General features: G+C 46.8%; 1 protein-coding gene across 1 annotated transcript in view; it reads left to right on the top strand.

Moving 5' to 3' along the window:
- LOC136632479 (nicotinamide N-methyltransferase-like) overlaps window positions 1–21,364 on the top strand; it is a 39,223-nt gene extending 17,859 nt beyond the window's left edge. The window contains exons 2-3 of the mRNA XM_066607405.1: window positions 9,871–10,078; window positions 19,069–21,364. Coding sequence (XP_066463502.1) covers window positions 9,871–10,078; window positions 19,069–19,492 — 632 coding nt within the window. The 3' untranslated portion in view covers window positions 19,493–21,364. The remainder of the gene's footprint in view (window positions 1–9,870; window positions 10,079–19,068) is intronic.
- Window positions 21,365–22,083: the final 719 nt, after the last annotated feature.

The raw sequence follows: 22,083 nt of genomic DNA on the forward strand, positions 1-22,083 counted from the left end.
TTGTCAGACCGGGGAGAGAGCTTTGGTTAGTATTTTTTTGATGAAGGAGCGAGAGATTGGGCCTCTATCTTGTTCTTCGTCTTGGTCCGAGTGTGTTGAGCCACAGTCTCTGTCAGAGTCGATCAGGTCTTGGTCGTTAGAGGCTTCGTGTGTAATTTTAACTCTTTGCGCCGCTGGCGAGTGATGTTTTTTCTTTAAGTATTTATCCATTTCTAGTTGATTTTTATTGTTTCTGTTAGTTTTAACCATGTTGAGGTCAGGTCGCGTGTTAGGTTCTGCTGAAGTCTCGGTGGTGTCTACGTAGTAGTTAGCTAAGCACAGCATCCTTCTTGTATTTTTTTTTTTGCGGCAGAAATCATTTTTAGACTCACAGGATTGAGAGAGAAGAGATTTTGTCTCCCTGGGACCTTTAGATAGGTAGTTGCGAAGGAGATTCAGATTTTATGTGGGTTCTCTTGGCTCCTGATGGCGTTTGGTTAGAGGTGAGTGGCGTCTTGAAGCTTCAGGAAGCTGTGTTATATCGTATTTGTCTGCTGGAGTTGTTGGGCCACCAAGGGTTAATGCGCCTCTCTGATTCTGTGTATAGTTTAAACGTTGGTGTGGATTGATTTTGGGTGGCCTGAGACCTCAGGCTGTGGTGTTAGAGACGTATGAGAGGTAAAAGTGGAGAACCCTCTGCGGCTCTGCTTTAAATCTCTTGCAGGGGAGGGGGGTGCTCCTTTAGATCTCGGGTGGCACAGTCTTATATGTCTCATGCAGCGTCTGTGGGTCCAGAGAGGGGGGGTAGAGGGGGTGATGATCTCCCTGCTGGCCCATCTGTTCCGGCTGTGAGTTAAATGGAGAGAGAGGGAGGGGGGATGGTGACTCCGCACCCTCTCCTGTAGGCTCAGTCCTCGGTATGTGCAGTCTCCTCGTATTCCTCAACACCTGGCTGCCTCGTCTCAGTAGGGGAGAAGAGTCCCTGTGCCTGAATGTCTCCGTAGGCGCGGGGGGAAGCGTCACCAGGGCCACCCGCGGGTCCGGCAGCGGAGAGCGCTCACGTCGAGGTTTACTGGCAGAGGCACTCACCCGGCTCTAGTGTCTGCTGCGGGTACGCTCGGCGGGGGGAGATGTCGTCCGAGCGGTCCGTATCCAGCCCCGGCGACAGGAGATCGAGGTAAGAAGATGGCCAGGGGGGGGAAGGTGAGGCGGGAATCGCTCTGTGCCGCTGGAGCCATTCGTCCGCTGTGGAGCTCCAAAAGTCCTTAGTCTCCTACCAGGTCACCGGTCTTCCTGATGGTAAGTAGACCATCTTTGGTGTCTGTGGCAGTTGATTTTCTGCAGTTTATTGCGCTCCTTAGAAGGGTTTGCTAGAGAGCGGAATGGGGCACGTCCTTCCCGCTCTGTAGCTAAGCCGCGCCCCCTTTTAGGGATTGTTAACAGTTGTGTTTTGAGAATCTCATTTTGGAACATATCCCAACCTTCTTGTACATTTCTGTCCAAAAGTTTCTGTGATACCTATGACATCACATTTCTTTCCTGTGTTATGAGCTCTAATTCTCCTTACTTGTTTCCCATGCTCTGTGCATTTGTATAGTAACATTTTATTTTGATGGGTGTCTCTTGCTCCTCTACTTTCCTTCCGAATGTTTTGTCTTTTTTCTTTCTTTCGACTTCTAATAGCAAGATTCACAATTTGTACTAATTAGTTGTATATTTTCCCTGGCCTTTCACTTCCCTTCTCATATTATTCAAGTGTAAAGCTCTCCTGATGAGTGTAGCAAGGCACCTTCCAAATATATGCTTTTCTGTCTTTGCAAGGTGCCACCCATCTCTAGCAAGGAGTCTATCCTGTAGGTAATTCACTCCATGGTCTAGAAATCCAAATCTTTGCTGATGGCACAGTTGACCATTTGGAAGTTCTTTGGTAGAAATTGAAAGAAAATATATTTATATAATGTTTATGAATAGAGATGAGCGAACACCAAAATGTTCGGGTGTTCGTTATTCGGAACGAACTTCCCGCGATGTTCGAGGGTTCGTTTCGAGCAACGAACCCCATTGAAGTCAATGGGCGACCAGAGCATTTTTGTATTTCGCCGATGCTCGCTAAGGTTTTCATGTGTGAAAATCTGGGCAATTCAAGAAAGTGATGGGAATGACACAGAAACGGATAGGGCAGGCGAGGGGCTACATGTTGGGCTGCATCTCAAGTTCACAGGTCCCACTATTAAGCCATAATACCGGCAAGAGTGGGCCCCCCCCCCTCCCAACAACTTTTACTTCTGAAAAGCCCTCATTAGCATGGCATACCTTTGCTAAGCACCACACTAGCTACAACAAAGCACAATCACTGCCTGGATGACACTCCGCTGCCACTTCTCCTGGGTTACATGCTGACCAACCGCCCCCCTCCCCCCCACAGCGCACACCAAAGTGTCCCTGCGCAGCCTTCAGCTGCCCTCATGCCACGCCACACTCATGTCTATTTAGAAGTGCGTCTGCCATGAGGAGGAACTGCAGGCACACACTGCAGAGGGTTGGCATGGCTAGGCAGCGGCCCTCTTTAAAAGGGGCGGGGCGATAGCCCACAATGCTGTACAGAAGCAATGAGAAATAGAATCCTGTGCCACCGCCATCAGGAGCTGCACACGTAGGCATAGCAATAGGGAACCTATGTGCCACACACTATTCATTCTGTCAAGGTGTCTGCATGCCCCAGTTAGATCGGGCTTTTTAATTCATAGACACAGGCAGGTACAACTCCCTATTGTGAAGTCCCTGTCGACCCACAGCATGGGTGGGTGCCAGGAAGCCACCGGTGGTACATAGAAATATCCCATTGCATTGCCCAACACAGCTGAGGTAGTAATGTCGTGCGTAATACAGGTGGGCTTCGGCCCACACTGCATGCCCCAGTCTGACCGGGGTTCTTTACAAGTGGACACATGTAGGTTACACTCCGTGTGCACCTACAGCATGGGTGGCTCCCTGGAACCTACCGGCGGTACATAAAAATATCCCATTGCATTGCCCAACACAGCTGAGGTAGTAATGTCGTGCTTAATGCAGGTGGGCTTCGGCCCACACTGCATGCCCCAGTCAGACTGGGGTTCTTTAGAAGTGGACACATGTAGGTTAAACTCCCTGTGGACCCACTGCCTGGGTGGGTGCCAGGAAGCCACCGGCGGTACATAGAAATATCCCATTGCATTGCCCAACACAGCTGAGGTAGTAATGTCGTGCGTAATACAGGTGGGCTTCGGCCCACACTGCATGCCCCAGTCAGACTGGGGTTCTTTAGAAGTGTACAGATGTATTAAAAACTCCGTGTGCACCTACAGCATGGGTGGCTCCCTGGAACCCACCGGCGGTACATAAAAATATCCCATTGCATTGCCCAACACAGCTGAGATAGTAATGTCGTGCGTAATACAGGTGGGCTTCGGCCCACACTGCATGCCCCAGTCAGACTGGGGTTTTTTAGAAGTGTACAGATGTATTAAAAACTCCGTGTGCACCTACAGCATGGGTGGCTCCCTGGAACCCACCGGCGGTACACAAAAATACCCCATTGCATTGCCCAACACAGCTGAGGTAGTAATGTCGTGCGTAATACAGGTGGGCTTCGGCCCACACTGCATGCCCCAGTCTGACCGGGGTTCTTTACAAGTGGACACATGTAGGTTACACTCCGTGTGCACCTACAGCATGGGTGGCTCCCTGGAACCTACCGGCGGTACATAAAAATATCCCATTGCATTGCCCAACACAGCTGAGGTAGTAATGTCGTGCTTAATGCAGGTGGGCTTCGGCCCACACTGCATGCCCCAGTCAGACTGGGGTTCTTTAGAAGTGGACACATGTAGGTTAAACTCCCTGTGGACCCACTGCCTGGGTGGGTGCCAGGAAGCCACCGGCGGTACATAGAAATATCCCATTGCATTGCCCAACACAGCTGAGGTAGTAATGTCGTGCGTAATACAGGTGGGCTTCGGCCCACACTGCATGCCCCAGTCAGACTGGGGTTCTTTAGAAGTGTACAGATGTATTAAAAACTCCGTGTGCACCTACAGCATGGGTGGCTCCCTGGAACCCACCGGCGGTACATAAAAATATCCCATTGCATTGCCCAACACAGCTGAGATAGTAATGTCGTGCGTAATACAGGTGGGCTTCGGCCCACACTGCATGCCCCAGTCAGACTGGGGTTTTTTAGAAGTGTACAGATGTATTAAAAACTCCGTGTGCACCTACAGCATGGGTGGCTCCCTGGAACCCACCGGCGGTACACAAAAATATCCCATTGCATTGCCCAACACAGCTGAGGTAGTAATGTCGTGCGTAATACAGGTGGGCTTCGGCCCACACTGCATGCCCCAGTCTGACCGGGGTTCTTTACAAGTGGACACATGTAGGTTACACTCCGTGTGCACCTACAGCATGGGTGGCTCCCTGGAACCCACCGGCGGTACACAAAAATATCCCATTGCATTGCCCAACACAGCTGAGGTAACGTCAGCTGTAATGCAGGTGGGCTAAAAATTAATTTGATTACACTGTAGGCGAGGGCCCACAAAAATTGCTGTATCAACAGTACTAATGTACATCCCAAAAATTGGCCATGGCCAGCCAAGAGGGCAGGTGAAACCCATTAATCGCTTTGGTTAATGTGGCTTAAGTGGTAACTAGGCCTGGAGGCAGCCCAGTGTAACGAAAAATTGGTTCAAGTTAAAGTTCCAACGCTTTTAAGCGCATTGAAACTTATAAAAATTGTTCAGAAAAATTATTTGAGTGAGCCTTGTGGCCCTAAGAAAAATTGCCCGTTCAGCGTGATTACGTGAGGTTTCAGGAGGAGGAGCAGGAGGAGGAGGAGGAATATTAGACACAGATTGATGAAACAGAAATGTCCCCGTTTTGGATGGTGAGAGAGAACATAGCTTCCATCCGCGGGTGCAGCCTACGTATTGCTTACGTATCGCTGCTGTCCGCTGGTGGAGAACAGAAGTCTGGGGAAATCCAGCCTTTGTTCATCTTGATGAGTGTTAGCCTGTCGGCACTGTCGGTTGACAAGCGGCTACGCTTATCTGTGATGATTCCCCCAGCCGCACTAAACACCCTCTCCGACAAGACGCTAGCCGCAGGACAAGCAAGCACCTTCAGGGCATACAGCGCTAGTTCAGGCCACGTGTCCAGCTTCGACACCCAGTAGTTGTAGGGGGCAGAGGCGTCACCAAGGATGGTCGTGCGATCCGCTACGTACTCCCTCACCATCCTTTTACAGTGCTCCCGCCGACTCAGCCGTGACTGGGGAGCGGTGACACAGTCTTGGTGGGGAGCCATAAAGCTGGCCAGGCCCTTAAAGACTGTTGCACTGCCTGGGATGTACATGCTACTCGATCTACGCACATCCCCTGCTACCTTGCCCTCGGTACTGCGCCTTCTGCCACTAGCGCTGTCGGCTGGGAATTTTACCATCAGCTTGTCCGCAAGGGTCCTGTGGTATAGCAACACTCTCGAACCCCTTTCCTCTTTGGGAATCAGAGTGGGCAGGTTCTCCTTATACCGTGGATCGAGCAGTGTGTACACCCAGTAATCCGTCGTGGCCAGAATGCGTGCAACGCGAGGGTCACGAGAAAGGCATCCTAACATGAAGTCAGCCATGTGTGCCAGGGTACCCGTACGCAACACATGGCTGTCTTCACTAGGAAGATCACTTTCAGGATCCTCCTCCTCCTCCTCCTCCTCCTCAGGCCATACACGCTGAAAGGATGACAGGCAATCAGCCGGTGTACCGTCAGCAGCGGCCCAAGCTGTCTCTTCCCCCTCCTCCTCATCCTCCTCATGCTCCTCCTCCTCCTCCTGTACGCGCTGAGAAATAGACAGGAGGGTGCCCTGACTATCCAGCGGCATACTGTCTTCCCCCGCCCCCGTTTCCGAGCGCAAAGCAGCTGCCTTTATGGTTTGCAGGGAATTTCTCAAGATGCATAGCAGAGGAATGGTGACGTTAATGATTGTAGCATCGCCGCTCACCACCTGGGTAGACTCCTCAAAATTACCAAGGACATGGCAGATGTCTGCCAACCAGGCCCACTCTTCTGAAAGGAATTGAGGAGGCTGACTCCCACTGCGCCGCCCATGTTGGAGTTGGTATTCGACTATAGCTCTACGTTGTTCATAGAGCCTGGCCAACATGTGGAGCGTAGAGTTCCACTGTGTGGGCACGTCACACAGCAGTCGGTGCACTGGCAGCTTAAAGTGATGTTGCAGGGTGCGCAGGGTGGCAGCGTTCGTGTGGGACTTTCGAAAATGTGCGCAGAGCCGGCGCGCCTTTACGAGCAGGTCTGAGAAGCGTGGGTAGCTTTTCAGAAAGCGCTGAACCACCAAATTAAAGACGTGGGCCAGGCATGGCACGTGCGTGAGGCTGCCGAGCTGCAGAGCCGCCACCAGGTTACGCCCGTTGTCACACACGACCATGCCCGGTTGGAGGCTCAGCGGCGCAAGCCAGCGGTCGGTCTGCTGTGTCAGACCCTGCAGCAGTTCGTGGGCCGTGTGCCTCTTATCGCCTAAGCTGAGTAGTTTCAGCACGGCCTGCTGACGCTTGCCCACCGCTGTGCTGCCACACCGCGCGACACCGACTGCTGGCGACATGCTGCTGCTAACACATCTTGATTGCGAGACAGAGGAGGAGGAGGAGGAGGAGGAGGGTGCATTAGTGGAGGAAGCATACACCTCCGCAGATACCACCACCGAGCTGGGGCCCGCAATTCTGGGGGTGGGTAGGACATGAGCGGTCCCAGGCTCTGACTCTGTCCCAGCCTCCACTAAATTCACCCAATGTGCCGTCAGGGAGATGTAGTGGCCCTGCCCGCCTGTGCTTGTCCACGTGTCCGTAGTTAAGTGGACCGTGGCAGTAACCGCGTTGGTGAGGGCGCGTACAATGTTGCGGGAGACGTGGTCGTGCAGGGCTGGGACGGCACATCGGGAAAAGTAGTGGCGACTGGGAACTGAGTAGCGCGGGGCCGCCGCCTCCATGATACTTTTGAAGGACTCCGTTTCCACAACCCTATACGGCAGCATCTCAAGGCTGATGAATTTTGCTATGCGGACGGTTAACGTTTGAGCGTGCGGGTGCGTGGCGGCGTACTTGCGCTTGCGCTCCAACAGTTGCGCAAGCGACAACTGGACGGTGCGCTGAACTACACTGCTGGATGGGGCCGAGGACAGCGGAGGTGAGGGTGTGGGTGCAGGCCAGGAGACGGTAGTGCCTGTGTCCTGAGAGGGGGGTTGCATCTCAGTGGCAGGTTGGGGCACAGGGGGAGTGGCAGGGGTGCAAACCGGAGGCGCTGAACGGCCTTCGTCCCACCTTGCGGGGTGCTTGGCCATCATATGTCTGCGCATGGTGGTGGTGGTGAGGCTGTTGGTGTTGGCTCCCCGGCTGAGCTTTGCGCGACAAAGGTTGCACACCACTGTTCGTCGGTCGTCAGGCGTCTCTGTGAAAAACTGCCAGACCTTAGAGCCCCTCGGCCTCTGCAGGGTGGTATGGCGCGAGGGGGCACTTTGGGAAACACTTGGTGGATTATTCGGTCTGGCCCTGCCTCTACCCCTGGCCACCGCACTGCCTCTTGCAACCTGCCCTGCTGATGCCCTTGACTCCCCCTCTGAAGACCTGTCCTCCTGAGTAAGCGTTGCACACCAGGTGGGGTCAGTCACCTCATCGTCCTGCTGCTCTTCCTCCGAATCCTCTGTGCGCTGCTCCCTCGGACTTACTGCCCTTACTACTACCTCACTGCAAGACAACTGTGTCTGATCGTCATCGTCCTCCTCACCCACAGAAAGTTGTTGAGACAGTTGGCGGAAGTCCCCAGCCTCTTCCCCCGGACCCCGGGAACTTTCGAATGGTTGGGCATCAGTGACGATAAACTCCTCTGGTGGGAGAGGAACCGCTGCTGCCCAATCTAAGCAGGGGCCCGAGAACAGTTCCTGGGAGTGTTCCCGCTCCTGAGCAGGTGTCATTGTAGTGGAGTGAGGAGGCTGGGAGGAAGGAGGAGCAGCAGACAGAGGATTCGGATTTGCAGCAGTGGACGGCGCAGAACTGCGGGTAGACGATAGGTTGCTCGAAGCACTTTCTGCCATCCAGGACAGGACCTGCTCACACTGCTCATTTTCTAATAACCGTCTCCCGCGTGGACCCATTAATTGGGCGATGAATGTGGGGACACCAGAAACGTGCCTCTCTCCTAATCGCGCAGCAGTCGGCTGCGACACACCTGGATCAGGAGCTCGGCCTGTGCCCACACCCTGACTTGGCCCTCCGCGTCCTCGGCCGCGTCCACGTCCTCTAGGCCTACCCCTACCCCTCAGCATGCTGTATTACCAGTGATTTGATTTCACAGGCAGCTAATAAATTGGCGCAAGACTGCAGGCCAAATATAATTTTTTCCCTTTTTTGAAAACGAAAGGCCACACTGCCTCTAGTGAATGTATAATCTAAGTTTAATAACTGTGCTGTTTTCCTGCTAATGTGTCACAGAACGTGAGGGTAGCAGAGTTATTAACTGTGGCAGAGCAGGTATTTTTTTTCCCAATTAAGGAAAGCAAATGGCGAAGCCAGGAGTAAAACGTAGCTGGGTGCGTCTGATTTTTACAGGTTGCACACGCAGCCGACACGTGTCCACCGCCCTTAGGACGGACAGAGGCAGGACAAATAGAATTATTTTCCGTTTTTTTGCACCAAAAGGCAGCACTGCATATATTCTATGAACATGAGAAGTTTAATAACTGTGCTGTTTTCCTGCTAATGTGTCACAGAACGTGAGGGTAGCAGAGTTATTAACTGTGGCAGAGCAGGTATTTTTTTTCCCAATTAAGGAAAGCAAATGGCGAAGCCAGGAGTAAAACGTAGCTGGGTGCGTCTGATTTTTACAGGTTGCACACGCAGCCGACACGTGTCCACCGCCCTTAGGACGGACAGAGGCAGGACAAATAGAATTATTTTCACTTGTTTTACACGCAAAAGGCAGCACTGCGTATATTCAATGAATAATAACTGTGTTGTGGCCCTGCCTATACAATTCTTTCCCTGCAGTATCAATGGAGGGTGCAATGCTCTGCAGAGGCGATTTTGAGAAGCAAAAAAAATGCAGCACAGCTAACAGCAGCCTGGACAGTACTGCACACGGTTAAATATGGCCCTAGAAAGGACCGTTGAGGTTCTTGAAGGCTACACTCACTCCTAACACTCTCCCTGCCTATGCAGCACTTCTGTCCCTAATGCCGGGTGCAACGCTCTGCAGAGCCGATTTTGAGAAAAAAAAAAATTGCCACTGCTAACAGCAGCCAACACACAGCTATCAGTGGCCCTAATAAGGACCTTTGGGGGGTCTTGAAGCCTACACTAACTACCAATTCTTTCCCTACAGCAGCTCCGGTACAAACAGCACTGTCCCTCATCTAACTCACACGGCATCTGAGGCGAACCGCGGGAGGGGCCGACTTTTATGTTCGGGTGACACCTGATCTTCCCAGCCACTCACAGCAGGGGGGTGGTATAGGGCTTGAATGTCACAGGGGGAAGTTGTAATGCCTTCCCTGTCTTTCAATTGGCCAGAAAAGCGCGCTAACGTCTCAGGGAAGGAAGTGAAAGTAACCAGAACACCGCATGGTGTTCGTTACGAATAACGAACATCCCGAACACCCTAATATTCGCACGAATATCAAGCTCGGAAGAACATGTTCGCTCATCTCTATTTATGAATATACGCACAACAAAATGAGGCATGTAGGGAAACCACTGTGACTCCATTGTCCAACATATACGTGGAGCAAGCTCTGCATGAGGGTTTAACATATTACTGTAGATGCTTCAATATTTGCAATTTATTTTTACAGGTCACATTAAAGGAGAGATCTGTATTGACCTCAGCCTTGGTCCCATGATTCATCATTTGTATGCGGCCTGTGAGTTTTTCAAGCACATTATAGTGCTGAAGGCCAGAGACAGATGCATCCTGGAGCTGAAAAGATGGCTGGACACACGTACAGGAGCATTTCATTGGGGCCATGCCACACAGCTTCATGTAGACACAGAGGGAAACAGGTGAAATATTTTATCAAATATTAGGGGAAAACCTGCTGCCATTGTCATCATTGCAACCATACAAATAATATGAAGTAGATCTATGGAATGTTTAGGCAATATATCTTCTATCTACTTTATATTATAAACACAGTAAAATAATATTTTAGACTGAAAACAGACTTGTGTCCATCCAGTTCAGCCTATTTTCCTGCAATGTTGATCCAGAGAAAGGCAAAAAACCTCAATGAGGTAGAAGCGATAGGTAGAACAACACCCTGAACCAATAACCCCTCTGTAGTAATCAGTGACTATAACATGTAATATTGACTATAACATGCAATAGGTTATGGGAAAGATATCTGTATTGACCTCTGATATACTTACACATAGTTATTACGTCGCCCACTTAGCTATCTCTTTTAAAGTAAATAACCCCAATTTTGATCATTCCATTAGTTACTGGTCATTGAACCTACTCAAGCTCTGATAAGTATCTCTTGAGTACTGGTGCCCAAAATTGTACACAATAATCCATGTGTAGTCTGATCAGTAATTCATAAATTGGAAAAACAATGTTCTTGTCATGTGTCCCTAGATCCCTTTTAATTCATGCCATGATCCTATTTAACTTGGCAGCAGCTACCTGAGACTTGTTGCTCCAGTTAAGTTTGCAGTGAAATAAAATCCCAATGTCCTTTTTCATGTTAATAAGGAAGATGGTACAATATCTCTGCAGCGCCACCTATTGGATGGCAACATTCCTTCAAATCATTGAATGACTTTTTTTTTTGTTCAAATTCTTTATTTATATTTTGAACTTGGGTACAGAAAGGAAAAAGGGGAAGAGGGTGGGGAGGGGGGTATACAAAAATGCAGCACCATGAAATTTACTATTGTATACAGTTTAACATGGTAGTTATGTTGCATAAACCAAAGGAGGATAAAAGTAGTAGAGTGAGGGATGAACAAGGTAAAGTTGCTGGTAGCTTGCTTTATGATCCAGATTTGTGATCGTGTTGAGAAATGGGGTGGGATCTTTATATTAAAAAAAAAAAAAAAAAAGTGGGAATTAGCTGGCTGATGTGTTTCTGAAAAGAGGTTTATTTGTTCCTGTAAGAGATCCATTTGTTCCAGACTTTAAAGTATTTTTCTGGCTTACCCTCTTGCATGTATCTAATTTTTTCAAAGCTATTTATTTGGCTGACCTCGTTCAGCCATTCATAGAAATTAGGGGGGGTTACATCCTTCCAGTGTCTCGGGATTAACATTTTTGCCGCGTCCATGAAGAGAGGAAGAAGTGGGTCTCTTTTTTCAGATGCCCTCTGGGGGGTTATATTTAAAAGGAGAAGCTTGGACGTGATGGTCACTTCATAACCGAAAACTGCTTTTAAGGCCTTCTGTATCTCCTGCCAGAGGGGGGTCAACAATGGGCATGAAAACATAACATGTGAAAGAGAACCCTCTGCTTTTGCGCATCTCCAGCAGGTCAAAGGGTATTTCGGGTCAATTCTATGAAGTAACTCTGGAGTCTTGTACCACCTGGAGATTATTTTGAAGTTTAGTTCTTGATATTTTGTTGAAACAGAGCTTGAGTGTGAATTGCTTAATATGTTCAAGGTTTCCTCTTGAGAGAATGTAGTTCCAAGCTCTTTTTCCCATCTAGCTATGTAGGACGGTCTTTCCTTATTGTGAATGAGGGTATTGTATATTTTTGAGATGATCCCCTTGAAGGGACGGAACGTCCTTAGAAGTTTATGTGAAAGTAAGTTATGATTGGTACTAAGTATGTCTGATTGAAAGAGTGTTAATGCGTCCCTAATTGCCTTATAGTCCTTAGGCTGGAGCTGCAGGAAGGGAAGTGCCTCTTGGAGATCTTGGTATGTGATGAACGAGTCGTTTTGGAAGAATTTCAGGGCGGGTACATTATATAAGTTCGGGCTTTGTGAGAGATGTTTCTTAAGGCGTTTAAGTTTGTTTGGTAATAGATTTAGAAAAGGTGTGTATCCGCTGATCTGAGGTATAAAACGTACTTTCTTATTGAGTTTGTGCCAGATTTTAAAGGAGAATGCGGTGAGAGGGTTGCTAATTTCTTTTAGTGAAGGTTTATTATGTGGTGTAACCCAAGGCAGGGAGTAGAGTTTGGTCTCTAGTGAATGGAGTTCTATTTGGGCCCAAAGTTTATCATTGGAGGGGTGTATAAGATCAAAGATGCGGGCAAGGTGTATTGCATTATAGTAGTGTTCGAAATCTGGGAGGCCGACACCGCCCGATTTTTTTTGTGTCTAATTAAGGTCGAATATTTAACTCTGTGACCTTTATTTTGCCAGATGAATCTAGAAACTAGACGTTTTAATTTAATAAAGAAAGGCTGTGGGATTTCTATTGGGAGCACTTGCAGTAAATAAAGGACTTTGGGCAAGACAACTATTTTGACTAGGTTTTTCCTTCCCATCCATGACGTCTGCAGTGACATCCAGGAGGCTAGATCCTTTTCAATTTTGTCTAATAATGGTATGAAGTTTAATTTGTATAGGTCGGCGAGGTTATGTGGGATTTTGGTTCCCAGGTATGTTATATGAGAGCATGTGTTTTTGAACGGGGATAATTTAGATAATCTGGACCAGGCTCTTTCCTCTATATTTATATTGAGGAGTTCAGACTTTGAGAAATTAAGCTTAAAATTTGAAATTTGTCCGAAGAGGTCAAATTCCCTCAAGAGTGGTTTGAGAGACTGTTGTGGTTGGGAAATCATTATCAAGACGTCATCGGCGAAGGAGGCTGTTTTGTGTTCCACTTGTCCGCAACTGAGGCCTGCAATTTGTGCGTTTTGTCTTATTCTTTCTAGGAACACCTCCATTGACAGGACAAACAGAAGAGGGGAGAGTGGGCACCCCTGTCTTGTGCCATTCCTTATGTTAAAGGCGGAAGAGAGGCTTCCATTAATTTTAATTTTGGCTGAAGGCTCTTTATACAATGCCATAATTTTGTCTATGAAAGTGTCAGGAAGGCTGAATTTTTGAAGAGTCATTTTAAGGAATAGCCAGTTGACCCTGTCAAAGGCCTTCTCTGCGTCAGTTGTAAGGATAGCTAGGGGGATTTTGGTTAGTTTGGCCTGATGTATCGTGTTGATTAGTCTGGTGGTATTATCCTTTGCTTCTCTGGAGGACGTAAAGCCCACTTGTTCCGGATTGATAAGGTTTGGGAGAAGGGGTTTAATTCTGTTAGCAAGAATTTTGGCATAAAGTTTGAGGTCATTGTTAATTAAAGAAATTGGCCTATAGCTACTGCAAAGGGAACTGTCCTTCCCTTCTTTTGGGATTAAAGAAATGTGCGCCGTGAGTGCTTCTTTTGGGAAATCATTTGTGGCGTTAATGTGATTAAAGTACTTATGCAAGGCTGGGGTTAAGATATCCATGAATGTTTTATAGTATGTGGCGCTAAACCCATCTGGGCCAGGGCTTTTACCTTTAGGGAGGGCTTTGATGACATCTTCTATTTCTTTTAAGGAGATTGGGCTGTTAAGTGCTGATTTCTGAGCGTCTGAGACCTTTGGGAGACAGATAGAATCTAGGATTTTTTGAATTTGTTCAGGTCTCCGTGTGTCCAAATTCGCTTGACAATCTATGTTGTATAATTCTGAATAATAGGAGTGGAAAATTTTGGCGATAGCGTCTGTTGTATGATGGAGTTGGTCATTTCTATCTTTAATTTTCGTGATGAAGGATTTTGAATTTTGTTTTTTGATAAGAGAGGCTAATTTTTTCCCACATTTGTCTGCTAGAGCATAATGTTTGAATCTAGCATAATATAGGTATTTATCTGTGGCTAGGTTTAGCAGCTGTCTTAGCTTGGTACGTAATTCAAAAAGTTCCCTCTCCACGGGTCGCGAGATTGTTTTTTTGTGTTGTGATTCTAGTATTTTGATTTGTTCTATCAGATCAGTTTTCTCCCTCTCTCTTTCTCTCTTCCTTCTAGAGCCTATTTGTATGAGAAGCCCTCGGACTACCGCTTTGTGGGCCTCCCACAAAATCGCTGGTTTTGTAGCGTATTGAGCATTCTCGGTGAAATATAGTTGGATGCTCTGCTTAATAGTGGCGACATCCTCTTTATTAAGTAGGATGCTATCGTTCAATACCCAGTTTGTTGGGCTTCTTTTTTTTGTTGTTAAGGAAAGTTCAAGAGAGAAGGGAGCGTGATCCGAGAAGAGGATTGCGTCATAGGCCGATTTGGTCACTGAGTCCAGTAAATGGTGTGGGATGTATAGGTAGTCTATTCTAGAATATTTCTTGTGCACTGATGAGTAAAAGGAGAAGTCCTTTGTTGCAGGATTCTGAATTCTCCATGGGTCCACTAAGTTGAGGTCGGACAGCAGTTTTTTAATTTTTTTTAATTTGAGGTAAGGGATTGAAGATGTTCCGTTTGAAGTATCTATGGAAGGTTGAAGCGGGACATTAAAATCACCACCTAAAATTAACTGTCCCTCTTTGAAATTTTCCAAACGGTCAAAGACTGAGAGGAAGAAGTTTGCCTGGCTATTGTTTGGCGCATATATATTGGCCAGGGTGTAAATTTTATCGTAAAGTGTGCCTTTGAGGAAAATGTATCTTCCTTCTGGGTCCGGATAGACATTAATGAAATGGAACGGTAGGTCTTTGCTTAAAGCAATTGATACTCCTCTGTGTCTCTTGAGAGGAGAAGAGGCGTTGTACCATTTAGTGAATCTTTTGTTTTTGGACAGTGGTGTGTAGCCTTTTTTGAAATGTGTTTCCTGGAAGAAAACTATATCTGTTTTATTTTTTTCTAAGTAATGGAGGATTTGGGATCTCTTGTTGGGGATATTAATACCTTTAACATTAAAGGTGGTGATTTGTAATTTAGCCATTAGTTGTTATAGAGAGTATTGTTTGGTGTGTGGTAGGATCAGCGTAGCTACTCAGAGTGGGAGGGGAAACATAGGGGTAAACAGAACAGTGTATCATCATTTTTAAGGAAATGAGATTAAGAAATAAACAATTGACAACGTTTTGCAGCTGAGTGCGAGTAATTAGACTGTGTCTGCTCACACTCAGGTTCAAAAGCAAACAATCAAAGTTTGTGGGGGGGTGCCCGCAAACAAAGAAGGATCAAACGGGATCCCTGCTCTAGCAAGGGCCGGTGGGAAAAACTGACTAGATCAAATTAGATTTGCTCTCGTCAGGTCTCCCAGCGCGACCGGATATAATTTGAAGAAATACAAAGGTAAACAGGCAAATGCGAGTAAAAAGAGCAAGAAATTTGTACTTATCTCCTCAGAGGAGAATAGGTGTTGAAGCGGAGTATAGAGTCCCATCTTGTCAGGTGGCATCTGGTGGGGGACCTTTTCTGGGGGACCTGGTGAAGTCCTGCTCCATTCTTCTCGATTTTCTAGGCTTGTTTGGGGTAACCTGAGTCCAGGAATCTATTTTGGGGAGAGCTGGAAGAGCCAGTGAGTCCTCTGCTGATGTCCAGTCTAGGATTTGAATGTGGGATAGGTTTAGCTTGCTTAGGACCAGGGGGAGGTCTTCTGGGGTTTTTATAACCCAGGTTCTGTTTGGGCTTGTGATTGCCAATCCAAATGGGAAAAGCCATTTGTAAGGCATGTTTTTGTCTCTCAGTTCTCTTGTGAGTGGTTGTAATTGCCTCCTCAGGTCTAGTGTGAGTTTGGAAAGGTCCTGGTAGATTTGGATTTCGTTATTGTCGTATTCAATTTTTTTTGTGGTTCTGGCCTTGTTGAGGATTTCTTCCTTGAGTTTAAAACTCTGGAGGCAGCAGAGGATGTCCCGGGGCTTGTCTGATTTCACCGATCTGGGTCTAAAGACTCTGTGGGCCCTTTCCAGGCCAAGGTCAGTGTCTTCATCCCTTTCCAGGAGACCGTTGAAGATCCGGCCTAGAGTGACGGAGATCTCTTTGTCAGGGATACTCTCTGGGAAACCACGTACGCGAATATTGTTGCGTCTTGAGCGGTTCTCAAGGTCGTCTATGTGTATTCGTTGGAGATACAGCTCTTTATGTTGGTCGATCAGGATGTCTTTGACTCTTTCTGTGTGGTTGATCATTTTTGAGCAAGAATCTTCAAGAGTATTGACTTTGGTATGTACTTCCTTGACATCTTTCTTTAAGTCAGAGATCTCTTCCTTCACTGTTTGCGTGAATTCTTTGAATAGATCCTTTATGCATTCCTTGGTTGGCAGCGCCTTGATATATTTTTTTATGTCTGAGTTGGAAATTATAAGCGAGTCGTCTTCAGACTCACTTTCTGAGCCTTGTAGGGAGGTAGCGTGATTTTGGTTATCTTCTTCTAATGACAACTGTTTGGATTGGAACGAGATGGAGGTATCTTGAGAGGAAGTCCCAAAAGTTTTCATTAGAGCTTGAGGTCTTCTGGGTGTTTTTATTTCTTTGGCGCTGTTGCTGCCTATAGATTTTGTGGGTTTACCCATTTTGCCTGTTTCGATATAATTGCGCTGGGAGAAGTGGGGTGAGAGGGTTATTCACATATCATGTATTGCAATGGTAGCAATTCACGTTCTTTGCATTTGCGAAGCTATTATCGATAGATGTGGTATTTCTTACTGCCAGGCGAAGGCGTGGTAATGCCAGCAAAACTGGGGCGTTCGGGTTTCGAGCAGAGCTACAGGGTAGCCTTCGGCTCTGTGTGAAACAATTTAAAGCGGAGCGAGATATGTCTTCCTTTCCTTTTTTTTTTTTTTTTTTCCCTTTCTTCCTTCTTCTCTCTATTGCGGCTTGAGACACTTTCTGCAGGGCTTCCTACGGAACCTCCAACGAGGTCCCCACCTCCACTGGTTCTTTTAGTTGGGCTAATGATAGTAATTCTTCCCCTTTAGGTTTAAAATGGTGTTCGGGATCTAGCGACAGGTGGAGGAACAGTAGTTCGCCGCTCTTTATAATCACTTGAGTAGTGGAGAGTCTATTCAGTGCCTTTTTATTTTTATGAGGGGGGTATGTGTGCTGTAGAAAGCAAATGCCTCCCGGGGTTGTCTTATCCCCTAAAGCTCTGCTGGCCCCTGTGTTTGGAGCTTGTGATACTTTATGCACTTCAAAGCTAGAAGTGTCCACCAAAATGGCTGCCCCACGTGGTGCTCGGTAATGGTGGCTGTCTCGGTCTGCCTCTCCACCTGGCAGTGCTGTGATTTATTGTGCAGAGGGGAAAGCCACTTTGCTTAAAGGAGATGTCCCGCGCCGAAACGGGTTTTTTTTTTTTTTAAACCCCCCCCCCGTTCGGCGCGAGACAACCCCGATGCAGGGGTTAAAAAAACCACCCGCACAGCGCTTACCTGAATCCCGGCGGTCCGGTGACTTCAATACTTACCGCTGAAGATGGCCGCCGGGATCTTCTACCTTCGTGGACCGCAGCTCTTCTGTGCGGTCCACTGCCGATTCCAGCCTCATGATTGGCTGGAATCGGCACGTGACGGGGCGGAGCTACACGGAGCCGCTCTCTGGCACGAGCGGCTCCATAGAAGACTACAGAAGACCCGGACTGCGCAAGCGCGGCTAATTTGGCCATCGGAGGCCAGAAATTAGTCGGCTCCATGGGAACGAGGACGCCAGCAACGGAGCAGGTAAGTAAAAAAACTTTTTATAACTTCTGTATGGCTCATAATTAATGCACAATGTACATTACAAAGTGCATTATTATGGCCATACAGAAGTGTATAGACCCACTTGCTGCCTCGGGACAACCCCTTTAAATAAGTGCCCAGCTGTCTTCCCCAGGCTCCGTTCTTTATGCTTGTGGCGGCTGCACAGAGGTTGCAGGCACGGTGGGCTCCCCCTCCTCTCTCCCTTCCCCTGCTTACTGTCTGCCGCACTCCGGTCTCTCTGTCTGCCGACCGCGTGGATGTCCTCTCCGCGCCGTCTCTCCAGCAGCCCCGCTCTTCTCCCCTGCCTCGCGCTTCTCCCTCCTGGAGGTATCGGGTGGTGTCGGGTGGAAGCAGCGGCGGGTCCGCGGCAATGCCCTCGTCACTATGCGGCTGTGCGGAAGGTATCTCCCCGGGTCTCCCGGCCGGAGGCTGCACGGAGCCTGTCCCCGCGATCTTCTGTCACCGTCTGTCACCGGGACCAAGGGGAATGTGCAGGTAGTGCGGTTTTACTTTTTGGGAACTCTTTTGGGGGTAAGAGCTTACTTTAAACCGCTGTTTGGGAGTTTCTGGTGGGAGCTAGATCCAGATGCGTCCGGCCATCTTGCCTGCCAGGCACGCCCCCCCCCCCCATTGAATGACTTTTTAACAAGTCTGTAAAACAATAATTGGGAATAGAAAACCAAGCCAGAAAACCTTACACAGACAGCTGTTTCAGGGTGTTTGCCCCTCATCAGTGCGCAGTAGGTTTCTGGCTTGGCTGGTGAGAGGCCTGTGACGTTGGTCAAGAGGGGTGACACCCTTCTTGATCCGCTTTTTCATGATAGTTTTGCCCAGTGGCTTCCCATTTAGTGTGTACTGGTAGCTTTTTTTTTTACCTGCCCATGTGCATAACCTTACACTTATCAGTGTTAAACCTCATTTGCCATTTTTCTGCCCAAACTCTTAACTTATCCAGATCCATTTTCAATGGTATGCTATCCTTTCTTGTGTTAATTACTTCACAGTTTTTTTCATCTGCAAATGTTGATATTTTACTGTGCAATCCTTCTACCAGGTCAATAATATACTAAAAAGAAGTGGGTCCAACACATTTGTAATGCTAGTTTATTCCAGATCTCATTTCAGAAGTCAATAGTAAAATCAAAATTTAGCCACTCAGACAAATATTCTCCATCATGGTTCCTTGTATAATAATAGTTACTGTTGGAAGTGCACAGTATAAGCCTGACACTTAGTACACTGGTCTTGGTTGAATTCAAATCTTTCTACCAGTACTGGGAGCCAACAATCTACAGATTACTGACCTATAGAGCTACTGCTGAGCTTTAATACCCATGGTGATGATGATGGGATAATTACTTTCTTCATTTTTCCCATTTGTTTCAGAGACCAGATACAGGACAAAGAAGAAAAAATGAGATCAGCAGTTCAACATGTTATGAAATGTGACTTTGAGAAAGAAAATATAATAGAACCGCTGGACCTACCACTAGCCGATTGTATTATCAGTGCTGTGCTTCTAGAAGTTATCAGCAAAGACCATGATGATTACAGGGGATATCTCAGGAAGTTCTCAAGGCTGCTGAAACCTGGAGGATGCCTCATATTAATTGGGGATTTAGACACAACATATTTCACAATCCAAAAAGACAAGTTCCATGTTCTCAGATATGATGAGGATTTTGCCAGGAAAGCTCTAGTTGAAGAAGGCTTTGTTATTGATTGCTGTAAGGTTAAGGAGACAAAAGTTGTGAGTGACCTTTGTGACTATAAGGGCATCATATTCATTGCTGCTCACAAGGAGAAGTAGAGAATTAATTTTAAATGTGCGAGTTAATAGTTCATATGTAAATTTTAAAATAGGATTTAATAACCAAACCAGGGCTTTCTGTATGATCTAACTCGCCTACAGAATTCATAGAAAATTCTATTAATGTGCCTAAAGGTGTCTGTTATTTGTGAATATTTAATAGTGTCATTTAAACTTACAGTTTCATCATTGCAGCATGATACCAGTGCTGTGAAGCAAGAGTCGAATGCATTCATGAAATATAAGTTCCCCCACCCTCCAGAATCTGATTGACAGCCTTCTTCCTTTGACAGTTTTCTCTTTACACAGTAAATCAACAGTGGAAGATGCCTGTATCTCATAAATACATCTGACTTCAGTTTTATAGAAATGGCATTGTGCTGATATGATTAAACTGTGAGTTTAACTAAACTACAGCATATTCACAAATTACAGACACACTGGAATCAGCATGTGTGTGACTAGTTCATGCTGCTCTCTGACACAGTAGCATTATTGTGGTCACGGATTCCCTTTATATGGAATTTATCAGCACCATCTCAGCCATAAATCTAACTTTATTAGCCGTAATGGGATGAAAAATTATTGACTTCTAATGCTTTTGCTATTCCTAATGAACCCATGTGCCTCAACGATTAGGTTTAAAAGTTATCCTGTGCCGTATGAACATTACCAGAGAAGAGTCATCTGGCTGAAAAGATTCAAACTGATTCATGAGCTACGAAGTTCGAGTCAGTAAATCCCACGGTTGGGTTTGCGTTACAGAAGTATAATAGAGTCTATAATATGCTTGTCTGAAACCAGCGTAGAGAAGGGATTTGTAGCTCTAAAAGAGAGAAATGATGCACCAACCCCTTTAAAGATATAATGTAAAAATCGGAGCAGAATTAAAGATCCATTTAGATTAATTCCTTCTTGACACACATATAACTATGTACATCCTGACCGCATACAGAGCTGTACAGCGAAGCATGTAATGGGCTATGGTATTATTACAGATTAAGATTTTAATAGGAATTTTTTGCCACGATGCTGTTAGAGCACGTGACAGGGAGCCGGGTGATGTATTTTTTTATACTTGCTCGCTAGCTGGATATCGAGGTACCCGCCATTGAAGTCTGCGCTACGGATGAAAATCTGACTCTTTTCAGAGCGCCATGCATGTGATCTTTCAAAAACCTGTGTGGACTTCAGTGGTGCGCACCAGAAGATTCAGGTAGCAGGCAAGTATAAAAAATACATCACCCGCCTCCCTGTCACCTGACCTAACAGCACTGTAAGTTAAGGCCGATTTACACCGGACAAGTGTCGGGCAAACAATGCCCGACACTCATCCCTGTATCCCCGCGCTCCCGTACTCCTGCACGGGAGCTAGCACAGCTGGCTCGCACACAGAGCGTCCAGCAGGGGGCGGGGCAGTGCAGCTCTCCTCGCGCTCCCCCGCCCCTCTCCATTCACATAACACAGGTGCCGTTCGCTATTGAATGGCAGCTGTTTAAACTGCACGATGAGCGAAGATCGTCATTTTTAGCAGCACATGCTGGCCGCTCCGTGTGCAAGCCAGCTGTGTTAGCTCCCATGCAGGAGCACGGGAGAGCAAGGATACAGGGACAAGTGTCGGGCATCGGTTGCCCCACCCTCATCCAATGTAAATGGGCCTTTACTTTAGACAGGTAACAGGTTCCCTTTAAATAAATGGCTAGTTGGCTGTTATTAACATTTTGTTTTTAGAAACTTTCTTTCGACTGATAATAGTCTTGAGACCTCATATGGTCGTCTAGGAAATCATGGGGTATTGTATGACTTCTGGCTATTTGCATTACATCAGACACTATTGCAATATGCTAATAAAGGTAAACATTTAGCTTTGAACTGTGTGTTTTGCTTGAGTGGATCAGTATGACTTGCCTGCTCTTTACTACATGATTATGAATCCTGATGTATGAGCCATGAAATCTTCATGTCTGAGATTCAAGGAATTAAAATGCATACAAATAAATATTAGCAGCATTCACCAAGAACTTTGCCTCAATCACTAATTATGACTTCATTTTGTATATAGTTCTGAGTGGTCCAACAAAGATGTGTATGAAATCTCCACTGTATGGTTGCATGCCTCTGTTTTCGTATGGCAGCATATAGAAGGTTGTTTTGTTGAATTTGATATGAAAATCATGGTATGCTCCATTTAACATGCATGCATAGAAGTATATCTCCTCACATCTGGCACACCAAGGAGTCCATAGGGCAACACATTAAGGCTGTAGAGCTCCATACTATGAAACCATATGGCCTCTGTGCAATGTTGTGTATGCTCCATGCACAAGGGGCTGCTGGGTGCACGAGCCCATAGTCCTGTTCGGTATTGGTTTTGGAAAATAAGGACACAGTGCTGATTTCTCTCTGGCTGAAACCCAGTATAACCCACCTTCCAAATGCTTTGACTACAATTGGCAACAAGTACAATGAGTCTATTGTCTCTTTGGTTATGACCAACACACTCACTGAAGTACAGAGAAATACAAGCCTGATAACTTTCTTGGAGACAAATGAGGGACACCACCCAGTGAATCTATGTGTCTTCATGTTGC

Source organism: Eleutherodactylus coqui, chromosome 6, assembly GCF_035609145.1.
Source record: "Eleutherodactylus coqui strain aEleCoq1 chromosome 6, aEleCoq1.hap1, whole genome shotgun sequence".
Classification (NCBI taxonomy): domain Eukaryota; kingdom Metazoa; phylum Chordata; class Amphibia; order Anura; family Eleutherodactylidae; genus Eleutherodactylus; species Eleutherodactylus coqui.